The sequence below is a fragment of the Oreochromis niloticus genome, linkage group LG5 (genome assembly GCF_001858045.2).
Source record: "Oreochromis niloticus isolate F11D_XX linkage group LG5, O_niloticus_UMD_NMBU, whole genome shotgun sequence".
Taxonomy (NCBI): Eukaryota; Metazoa; Chordata; class Actinopteri; order Cichliformes; family Cichlidae; genus Oreochromis; species Oreochromis niloticus.
Window position 1 is genome coordinate 18,466,503 of NC_031970.2, and position 10,801 is coordinate 18,477,303.

Consider the following 10,801-nt stretch of genomic DNA (forward strand, 5'->3'; position numbering starts at 1 on the left):
GGCATCTGGGATGCTTAGGTTGTTGATCCAACAACCCAGATGTAAATAAGTGGCAGAAAATGGATGGATGGATGCACTGAGTGCAGAATTTCTATTTCTAACAATGAATTCCTACACTGTGAAAATATATACGTATTATATATTCAAATAAAATACCTCACAGTACACTTTTGTCACACCGTATGTTTAATTGCATCATTATTTTTATTCAGTTCATGCTGTTGTGACCAACATTACCACAAACAAAACAACATTCCTGACAAATAATTCTTTCATAAAAGCTCATGTACAAGTAAGAATGCATTGTAGACTACATGTGGCTAAATAAACACAAAGTATTCTTTCTATGTTATTTGCTGTATGTATTACATGATTGCAGAGTAACTGAGAAACAATGATTATTATAATCTAGTGCACTTTGTAGAGTACAGGCCCATGATCTACATTACACAACCAATGTTTTTCAGATTCTTTGATTTTCTTAATAAATGGTTTGATTGTCTATTGCCCTTCCTCTGCTTTTGGCTGTGGTTCCTCCTGAGTTTGAGTTGGTGGGACGCCCTCTAAGAAGGTACAGAAGTACTTTGCTGTGTTTACGTCAGGCTTCCTGAACAACAAATAACATTTTGGAAAGTAGTAGGCTGCCAGTAGTCCAAAGTTGCTTGCCAGGCTGAAATAAACATGGACAATTGACCTGATCTTATTATTTTCACTGTTGCTGCCAATGTAGGTAGGAATAAAGATCACCCAAATGACACAGTAGATCAGGGTGGAAAAGGTGATGTCCCTGGCTAGGTTATACTGATGAAGAGGCTCCACTGCCATGAAGGTGCACATGAATGATGCAAGGGCCATTGCACCATTGAAAACTTGCATTAAAGCAAATCCAGTCAAAGGTGACACAGGACATGAGAGGAAGAATTCTACAAAGTCTATTGTCATATTTGCCACATATTCAGACAATGAAGGTCCTTCTTGAACAAACCAGCCACAGAAACCAGCCTGCACAGCGCAGCAGATCAGCACAAACAGCCAGCTCACAGGGCCTCTTAACATATGCAGGTGAGAGGCAGCCATCTCGGGGAACTCTGTCACGCAAATTATCTGTTAAAAAAAAAAAGAAGTTTTCATCCTGATTATGTTTACTTTTTATTTTTCTTATATTACATTATGTGTTTCGTCCGACAATGCTTGTGTTTTTATGCGTTTTTACTAAAAACTGGAGTTTTTTTGAGAAATCTAAAGTAGAATTAAGCCCTTACAGTTGTATGCCTCCACAAACCTGTCAAGTTACAGTTTATGATGAAAATAAGGTACAAATTCTAAAATGTGGAAACACCGCACCGAAGATGAAGCTGAGCATCGAGCAAAATAGTTAGAACTGCCTCGTAGATATTAGACAGAAAAATGTTTTTGCAAAATTCTGAAATGTAGCAGTTAAGTTGACCTTTGACCTTTTATATGTAAAATGCTACCTTTTTACAAGTAATTTATGATCATTTTTTGCTGTTGGTGTATTATTTGTAAAGTTCTTACTGAAATCCCTTTTCTTGACACCACAGTGGTCATGATTGATGTTTTACATATTTTTTACATAATTTGGTGGGTTTTTTTTAAAGTGCATGTATTAAATTGAAAATTTAGTTTTTTTTGTTGATGGGAGTATATACATATTAATAGCTCTTGAACTGTTTTGTTTCTGTGTCATGCTAAATATCTGGTCTGTCTTGCAAAAGTAAAAGTTCCTTGAAAACTGGCCAATAAATACATGCGATATCTCTAATTCGTGTAAGTATGTGTCAATAGCAATTATCAAAATAAAGTTAAAAAAACCAAAAACTTTTTGAAGACTGGAAACCTTAGGGAAGACAGAAAATTAACACACTGCATACCTTCTATCTGTATTTTATTGAGCCTCCTAGGTGGGAAAACTCAAGCCTGTTCTTTAACTGATTCTGCAGTTTCTGCACACTGCCATTGTGGGGCAGTATTTCACCAGTCTTTCCTCACCTGTAGTGAGATGGACAGGATAACGGAGAGGGTGACAGTCTGAAAAATGGAAGTGAAGGGCAGCTGAAGACGGCAGACCACGTCCCCTGGCTCCCCCAGGAAGAGCAGCAGACTAAGACTGGCTCCCATCAGGCCGAGCACAGCCACAAAACTCAAGGGTCCCCCAGAAGCCTTTACCAGGGGGGTTCCTCGATGCATCAGGAACATAACACCCACTGACCCCTGACATACCAGCAGCAGCACACCAACCAGCATCATTATCACAGCATCCTGGCTGTCCCAGGTGAAAAACTTAAAGATGGGGTCAGTGCAGTTCGTGCTGCGATGCTGGGACCATTGGCGGTCGGGACATTTAGTACACTGGGTGTCGTCTATGAGTGAGAAAGCACAAAAATGTGACCTTATTAAAAAGCAAAATAAAACATCACAACAGTACGTATACCATTTAGAGATCCGATCTTGCACTGGCTACAAGTTATCTATGACTTACTTCATTTTTATGCCTTCTTACAGAGAAAGAGATAAGAAAATCATTCCCCTGATTTGAAGAGGAGAAGAAGATTTGAAGACGAGAAATTTATTGCCCTAATTAACAAAACTTAATGCTGTTCAAGTTTTTCCAATTATAAAACGAAAAATAAAATAAAAATATAATACACAACACTTTTTGCCATAGCACTCAAATTTGGGCTCAGGTACATCCTGTTTCAACTGATCACCTGTCAGATGTTTCTACAGCTTGATTGGAGTCTACCTGTGGTAAATTCAGTTGATTGGCCATGATTGGAAAGGCACACATCTGTCTATATAAGGTTCCATAGTTGCAGTGTATGTGAGAGCAACAACCATGCCATGAAGTCGAAGGGATTTTTTGCAGACCTCTGAGACAGGATTGTTTTGAGGCACAAGACTGGAGAAGGGTACATAAAGATTTCTGCAGCATTAAAGTTCCCAGTGAGCCCAGTGGCCTTGTTTATCTGTAAACAAGGCCACCTGTATCTGGATGAAATTTGGAACCACTGTTAGTCTTCCTAGAGATGGCTGCCGGACCAACCTGAGCAATGGGGGTAGAAAAGCCTTAGTCAGGGTGGAGACCACTCTGATAGACCTCAAGTGTTGCTCACTGGAGAGAGGAGAACATTCCTGAAGGACAACCATTCCTACAACACTTTACCGATCAGGCCTGAAGGGTAGACTCACAAGACAGAAGCCACTCCACAAGGATAGGCACATAGCATCCTGCCTGGAGTTTCTCAAAAAGGTACTTGAAGGACTCTCGGACCACGAGAAACAAAATTCTCCGGTCTGATAAAACAAAGATTGAATTGTCTGACCTTAATTCCAAGTGTCATGTCCAGAGGCAGTCAGTGCTCTGGACCTGTGATTCATCAGGTTCAGGTTCAGTTTCATCTTCCAAAAGAACAACAACCCTAAGCACACAGGCATAATAACAAAGGAGTGGCTTCGGGACCACTCTGATTATCTTTAATTGGCCTAGCCAAAGCCCACACTTGAATCCAATTGAATATTTCTGGAGAGATCTGAAAATGGCTGTGCACTTACACTCTCCATCAAACCCGATGGAGTTTCAGAGGTTCTGCAAGGAAGAATGGGAGAAACTGCCCAAAAACAGGAATGTCAAGAATGTAGCATCATACTGGCTGTAATTGCTGCCAAAGGTGCTTTAACAAAATATTGAGCAAAGGCTGTGAACACTTGTGAACAGTTTATATTTTTATTTTTTAGAAATACTTAGACACTGTAGATTTAAGAATGTCAAACATAGATTTTTTTCACTTTGCCAACATGAAGTATTATGTGTAAAATTTTGAGGTGAAAATCAATTTAATCCATTCTGGAATAAGGCTGTCACATAACAAACTATTTAGAAATGAAACACTGTGGATTCTTACTGGTTGCTCTGTATGAGCATGAATCTCATAAGTCTCTTGACAAGAATGCAAATAAGCAACATCACATAATCTGAGACAACATCACCTTCATTTGCCTGGTAGGTGCCTGCCAAACAGTCGATGCAGTCAAAACAGCAGGAATAGAAGCCTTTGACTCTGAAGACCTGGCCTTTGTCACATTTTGCTGAACAGGTGGACACAGGAATCTGTGAAGGTTGCAGTACAAAATTTAAGATCTTAAAATGGATCATGAACTGGACATTAAAGCTTTTACATGCTATAAGTTGTGAAGATTTTTCCGAGTTACAAGCGTTACCTGTTTAGTGTGCCATTGAAAGAGGGACTTATTGAGGAACAGCTTTTGTTCAGTATATTCTCCCACATTTCTAAAGTCCACTTGAGATGAGTTTGCCCAGATCCACTGAATCACTTTGTATCCTATGTTCGGGTTACCATCATTGTCAAAGTCTAGATGTGTACCATTTATGTTAAGAGAAGTCTTCATTAAAACCTGCAAGAGCTGCAAAATGCAGTTATTGTTGTTACTGATAACAATTTTGTATAGTGTCTCATATAAAATAAAAAAAAAAAAAAATCACCTTCCAGGGATAGATTTTGCTTCCAGATCCCCACTTACAGGCAGTTGAATTGCACTCCAGCAGGTTATGCAGTGCCTGTGCTACACTGTAAACAGCAGCATACACACTGAAAGCTGATGTCTGGACTGCAGGTGCTTCCACTATGCTAATGTTGTCTGGTGACAAGTTCCAGCATTGTGGGCAGGGATTGTTTGGATTGTTTCGACTGTCAGGATTTGTGGTCGGAGTGGATGTCTTTGTCCGCTCTTCACTGAGTTTCTTGAAGAGCTCCATTGCATAATCGGTGAACAGGCTGAGGGTGTCTGTTTTGTCAACAAATGCAATGATTGTGCCAACTGTTTCAATGTTGGGCAGAGAAGTCACTAGATAGTGGGTTGCCCAACTTGTGCAACCAATCCACACAGCTGTTAGATTACTCATGATAACCTGGAATAAATTGCATTGGTTGACTGGTACTGAACAAACTGTCCATTAGCAGAAAATAATACATTTGTGAATCACTTTAAATCTCTGCTTTACCAACCTCTCTAAAAAAGTATTCAGCTTGCTCTGCGACAGAAAACACCACTACCACTCTGACATTGGTCGTTTGGATATTGTTTATGATGGTTTTGATCGCTGGTTTAGGGTCAGTGTACACTGGAATCAGGCCCTGATAGGCCACACAGACAGATGTGTTTACTGTCATTTTAGTGAACAGCTGCACACCTTGTTGCCCGTACACTTCATCGCTGCCCACAATTGCAACCCAGTTCCAGCCAAATGCCTGTATTAGCTTTATCATGGCATCCACTTGCCATTTGTCACTGGGCACAGTACGAAAGAATGACGGGTAGAGAAGTTTATCACTGAACTTGTCGCTGGTGGCCCCATAGCTAATCTGGTGTGAAAATTAAAAACAGAAATGATTTACATTGAAGATTTACTTTTACATTTAAAGTATTTTTGCACATCTCAAATTTGTAAATAAAGAGAAAAAAATTTGAAAACTACAAAATGTATGTATATTCAAACCTGTGGTAGCATAAAAAATCCCAGGAGTTTTCCAATGGCTGACACCATTTCTGAGGCAAAAGGACCAATCACTGCAACTATACTTGTTTCATAGTCGGTGTAATTACACTGCACAGGTAGTTCTTTGCTGGATTTTTCAGTGAGGAAAGACAGAGTGGGGTTTATAATAATTGATGATTGTCTGCATGTGTCATAGATTTCATAACCTAACTTGATGCCAGGGAGGAGAGTCTGATTTCCGTTGATTTCATCCACTGCGTATTTCATTGCTATAGCAAGTCCCAGTACACGTTCGTTTACACTGTTCAGCCGCAAGCAGAAAACAGTAGAAGTCACTGTACGTCAGGGTTAGCATACACAGTTGTTTTGAATCTCAGATTATTGAAAAAAAATGGTTGTTCATAACCATCCTTACCTTTCACATCTTATCTGGTTGGGCTCTGTTATGTCATTGAGATTACTGGTGACATCGTTAATGGGAAAGAGCCCTCCAAGCATAATGTCCCCAGACAAACTGAAGAGGTTGGTAGAAATGTTGCTGACCCATTCAGGCAAACTCTCACTGCAGCTCAGTCTAAAGAAACAGCACAAAGCCATCAGAGTGAAACATGAAGCCATAACGCCAATAAGAGGGAGACTGAAGCCACAGCAATAAGAGCAGAGTGCTTATGTCAGTGTTTCGGAAATGATTGTTTTATACAAATTCACCTGGAAGTCCTCATGCCCTCCCTCACCTGGCCAACCAAACCTGACGCATTAGCAAAAGCAAATCATAAACATAACAATTGAATTTCATGTGTAGTAAGAATAGACATGAATCTTTTGACATCATTAATCTTTTTATCAGTCATACCAAAAGGATGTTGTAATTTGGAATATCGTGTGAGCATGGAATGATGCAGTCTCCTATACCTTAATGTTTTTCACATGGTTAGCATAATGTATTTATAACATGTTGCTTGAGAAACGACTCAGTTTGCACACTGTGTACAGATATGTTTGCTTATGCTGTTCCAGTGGTGTTATCTAACCAGGGTAATTTCCTGAAATTTGTTGATATTTGTTTGTGGTGTGAAATTTGTTTCTCTTTTGTCTAACTATATCTCACAAGTGTCATGATTCGTGGTTTCTCGTGTTTCAGTGGTGTTGGAGTACTGGTTGTCATTATGTGTTTTCTGTTTATTCTCACTGTTGTTCTACTAAATTGAGGACAGATCATACTGTGGCGGAGTTTGGTCTGCGGCTCTGCTGCAGAGGAAGGGTGGTGCAATAGGTTCAAAAGCTCAAGAGTGGAAATCACTGTTGTAGATAAAAGATCACTTGCCTGCAATGCTGTCTGTGTGTCTTGCTGGGGTCCCAGAACTGGTGTGTTTCACAGAAATCCAGCCCAGGCATGTTAGAGACACAGCCTGCACAGCCTGACTTATTGCTGGTGCCTATGGTGGTGAAAGTTGTAGCATATCAGCAAGAGCATGTAGCAATGTGGCAAGGGCAACTGGAGAAGCTGTAGTACCAGGCTGAGCGCCTGACAAATGCTATGTAGAGACTGGTTCCTCACTGATGCCTCCGCTACGCTATCTGTGCCCGATGCTGCCGCTGGACTGGACAGGGGTGGAGACCATCCTCAGGCCTTCCCAGAGATGTTCAAAGTAACAGCTAAGGATTGCCATTGGCACATGAACATGAACATGAATATGAATGAAGCCTTTATTTGTCACTTGCAGTTGCCTACCAGCGAAATTGGACCTCTTCCGACCGTACATACAATACACAAACGTCACAATGGGGAGACAGGTCAGAACAGGTAGCATAAAGAAAACAATGAAATGTATAACACAGAAGGGCAGTCAAGGATGAAAAAGAAAGTCTGCTCATCCTGATCCCTAATCGGGGATCAAAACAAAAACTCCTTCAGCACATGAAAAGCACACGTATCTTCATAATGTTGAAGAGCCGTGAGCTTCTCCAAGATCTTTCCCATATTGCGTTCCATAAGAACAGTCTTAGTACTCACAGCCCTTCCTAGACCTTCGATCATTGTGGCTAGCCTTGTGGGGTTTTGAACAGCTGTAACCGCTTTCTTCAATTTTCGATGAGCCAGGGCCAAGCCAGCTCCGATCAGCTAGAACCCTGTTATGGTGGTTCCGAAAAGGTAGATGTCTTCGATGTCCTCAATAGACAGTCCCACCAGGCACACGACGCGCCACTTCTGCCACCCGTCCATGATGTATTCAGCAGAGTCCCTCCAGGACACTTGGGCTGTCCTGAATCCAGGCTTCTCGTCAAGAATAGAGTGTCAATTGCTTGAGGGACGAGTTGAGCAAACCCATAATTCTTCTTTAGGTTTTAGAGAACAAGAACGAGAATGAGAGGCACTCTCAGAGTTAGGGTCAGATGAGACTAGACAAGGACATAGAAGCTAAACAGGAAAGATAAGGGAAGGAGAGGGTGAGAGATGCGTCCGCCTCCTCCAAGAGCCAGAAGAGGAGTTGCCACTGGGGGAAGGCCCAGATGGTGGCACTTCTGCCAGTGTTGTGAGGACGCTTTGCCGAAATCTCGAAGGTAAGTTAAATTCAATACATCCTGGACCTGAGACCAAAGCTACACACATTGGGGAAGTTATCAAGGGATACTTGAATCTCCTCTTTGGCTCTGGCGGAGGCGGACACATCTTTTTCACTCCCTTATCTTTCCTGCTTGGCTCTTTGTCTTTGTCTTGTCTCGTCTAATTTTACCCTCAGAGACTCTCTCAGTCTTGTTCTCTAAAAACGAAGGAATTATGGATTTGATCAATGAAATTGACACCCTCTTCTTGATGAGGGTGTCATCATTGCGCAACATTGTGCAACATTGTGCAAATCTGATCAGGGGTAAAGCTGGTTCTGTTTCCTAAGAAGCTGTCCAGCTGTAGTCATTTTTTGACAGTTTCCACTGCCTCATTTGTAGGTATGCAAGTGAAGAGTGAGACTACATCAACGGATCTTATGGTTTCATCTGGATCCAGTTTAAGTTTCTGCACCTTGTTGGTGAAGTCAATAGAGTTTTTGTACCACCGTCTGTACCCAGGGGCTGCTATACCCTGCATATATGAACTTCTGAAGATCCACAAAGGAGGAGGCCCACTCAGACCCATTGTTAGCAGTATAAACAGCCACCTACAACATTTCCAAGCATCTCGCCATCATTCTAGCTCCCCATGTGGGGAATATACCTCAACACATCAAAAACTCTACTGACTGATGAGTCTTCATTTGAGCTTGTGCAACGTAATTTCCTTCCCAGGATGTCCACACCAACCCGCTCTATGGGAGCCCCCACCTGATACTGCTGCAAGGGGGCATAAGAGCGTTGGGAAGGCCCTTTCTGAGCCGTGCAGGCATCGCACCGATGGACATGGAGCTCTACGTCCTGGCGACACCCGGGCCAGTAGAACCGAGACCGAAGTCGCCGCAGAGTCTTGGTAACTCCAAAGTGTCCTGCCCCCGCCGCACCATGGACCAGCTGGAGGACCCTGGACCGCAACTGTTGAGGTACCAAGAGCTGGAAGACCTCACGGTGACCCCCGGGAGCCTGCCAGCGGCGATAGAGGAGGCCGTTTCGGCTTGTGAGGTTGGCCCATTGGGAGTAGAGAGCCTTGGTCTCGAGGTCCAGTGCAGATACTTCTGGCCATGATGGTCTCTGACCGGCCCCAATCCAACACTGAACCCGGGAAAGGGCAGGGTCTTAGTTCTGGTTGTGTTACAGCCGTTGGGGATCCATGGCCTCCAGACCCTCGGTATCCCCTGCGGTAGACTGGACCTGAAGACTGCTACAATGCCCACCCGGAACAGAGTTATTCTCATGGCCGCCCTGTGGTGACACAATCACTGAAGTCATGCCCTCCCGGTCCTCCAAGCGTTGGCAGTACCTGCACTGTTTTTCCTCACAAGGGCGTCGGGAGAGGGCATCTGCATTGGTGTGGAGACGTCCCGCCCGGTGACGAACCTCAAAGTGGTAATCTTGCAATGTCTCCAACCACCGGGCTAGCTGTCCCTCCGGTTCTTTAAAGCTGAGCAGCCAAGTGAGGGACGCATGGTCTGTGCACAGGAGGAACTTCTTCCCGTAGAGGTAGGGTCTGAAATGGCGGAGACCCAGGATGATGGCCAGCAGCTCTCGACGGGTGACACAATAGTTCCTCTCCGGTCTGCTGAGGGAACGGCTGTAGTAGGAGATGACCCGCTCCCCCTCAGGGCCTTCCTGCGACAGTACAGGCCCCACACCCGTGTTGCTGGCATCGGTGTCCACGACAAAAGGAAGCTGCAGGTCTGGGTAGGCTAGCACCGGTGCCTCAACCAGTGCAGATCGGAGCCGATCAAATGCCACGGCACAGTCCTCACTCCAGTGGAACTCCCGGCCCTTCTGTGTGAGCTGGTGCAGGGGGCTTGCAATGGTAGCAAAGTCCTTGACGAAACGCCGGTAGTATGATGCCAGGCCAAGGAAGCTCCGCAACTCAGCAGTGTTGCCCGGAATGGGCCAGTCCTTCACAGCAGCCACCTTTGCAGGGTCAGTGGAAACCCCTGCTCCGCTGACAACGTGACCCAAGAAGGTCGTCTCCTTTCGGAAGAGGTGGCACTTTTTGGGGTGGAGAAGAAGGCCAGCCTGGCGGATAGCATGGAAAACCGCAGTCAGGTTAGCCAAGGCTTTCTCGAAGTCTGTCGCGTGGACGAGGAGGTCATCCAGGTAGACCACACAGTGGTCGCGGGGAATGTCAGCCAGAACCCTCTCCATTAGGCGCTCGAATGTGGCTGGGGCATTGCAGAGGCCGAAGGGCATCACCTTAAACTGCCACAGTCCCTGGCCAATGGAGAAAGCAGTCTTTGGGCGGGCCTCTGGCGTCAGCTCCACCTGCCAGTAGCCACTGCGCAAATCGAGGGAGCTGAACCAGCAGGACCCAGCAATGTCGTCGAGGGCATCATCAATCCAGGGCAATGGGTAGGAGTCCTTGCGTGTGATGCTGTTGAGTAGACGATAGTCGACACAAAACCGCCAGGTACCATCCTTTTTCCGAACCAGTACGGCTGGGGCTGCCCAGGGGCTGTTTGAGGGTTCTATGATGCCTGCCTCTGCCATTTCCCTGATCTTCTGCTCTGCTGCGGCACGCTTGGCAAGGGGAAGGCGACGAGGGCGGAGGCGGATGGGCCGTGCATCCCCAGTGTCAATGTCGTGTTGTACCTGGCTGGTTTGCATGCAGTCCTCATCCTTGGCTGCAAAGATGTCAGCAAACAA

General features: G+C 44.5%; 1 protein-coding gene across 1 annotated transcript; it reads right to left on the bottom strand.

Moving 5' to 3' along the window:
- Positions 1 to 501: 501 nt before the first annotated feature.
- Positions 502 to 6,154, bottom strand: LOC109194349 (taste receptor type 1 member 3-like). The gene is made up of 8 exons (XM_019358488.1): positions 5,952 to 6,154; positions 5,537 to 5,837; positions 5,046 to 5,402; positions 4,523 to 4,948; positions 4,240 to 4,443; positions 4,009 to 4,129; positions 2,011 to 2,381; positions 502 to 1,104 (listed from the first exon to the last, which is right to left on the bottom strand). The coding sequence occupies exons 1-8, from the start codon at positions 6,152 to 6,154 to the stop codon at positions 502 to 504; spliced, it is 2,586 nt and encodes an 861-aa protein (XP_019214033.1).
- Positions 6,155 to 10,801: the final 4,647 nt, after the last annotated feature.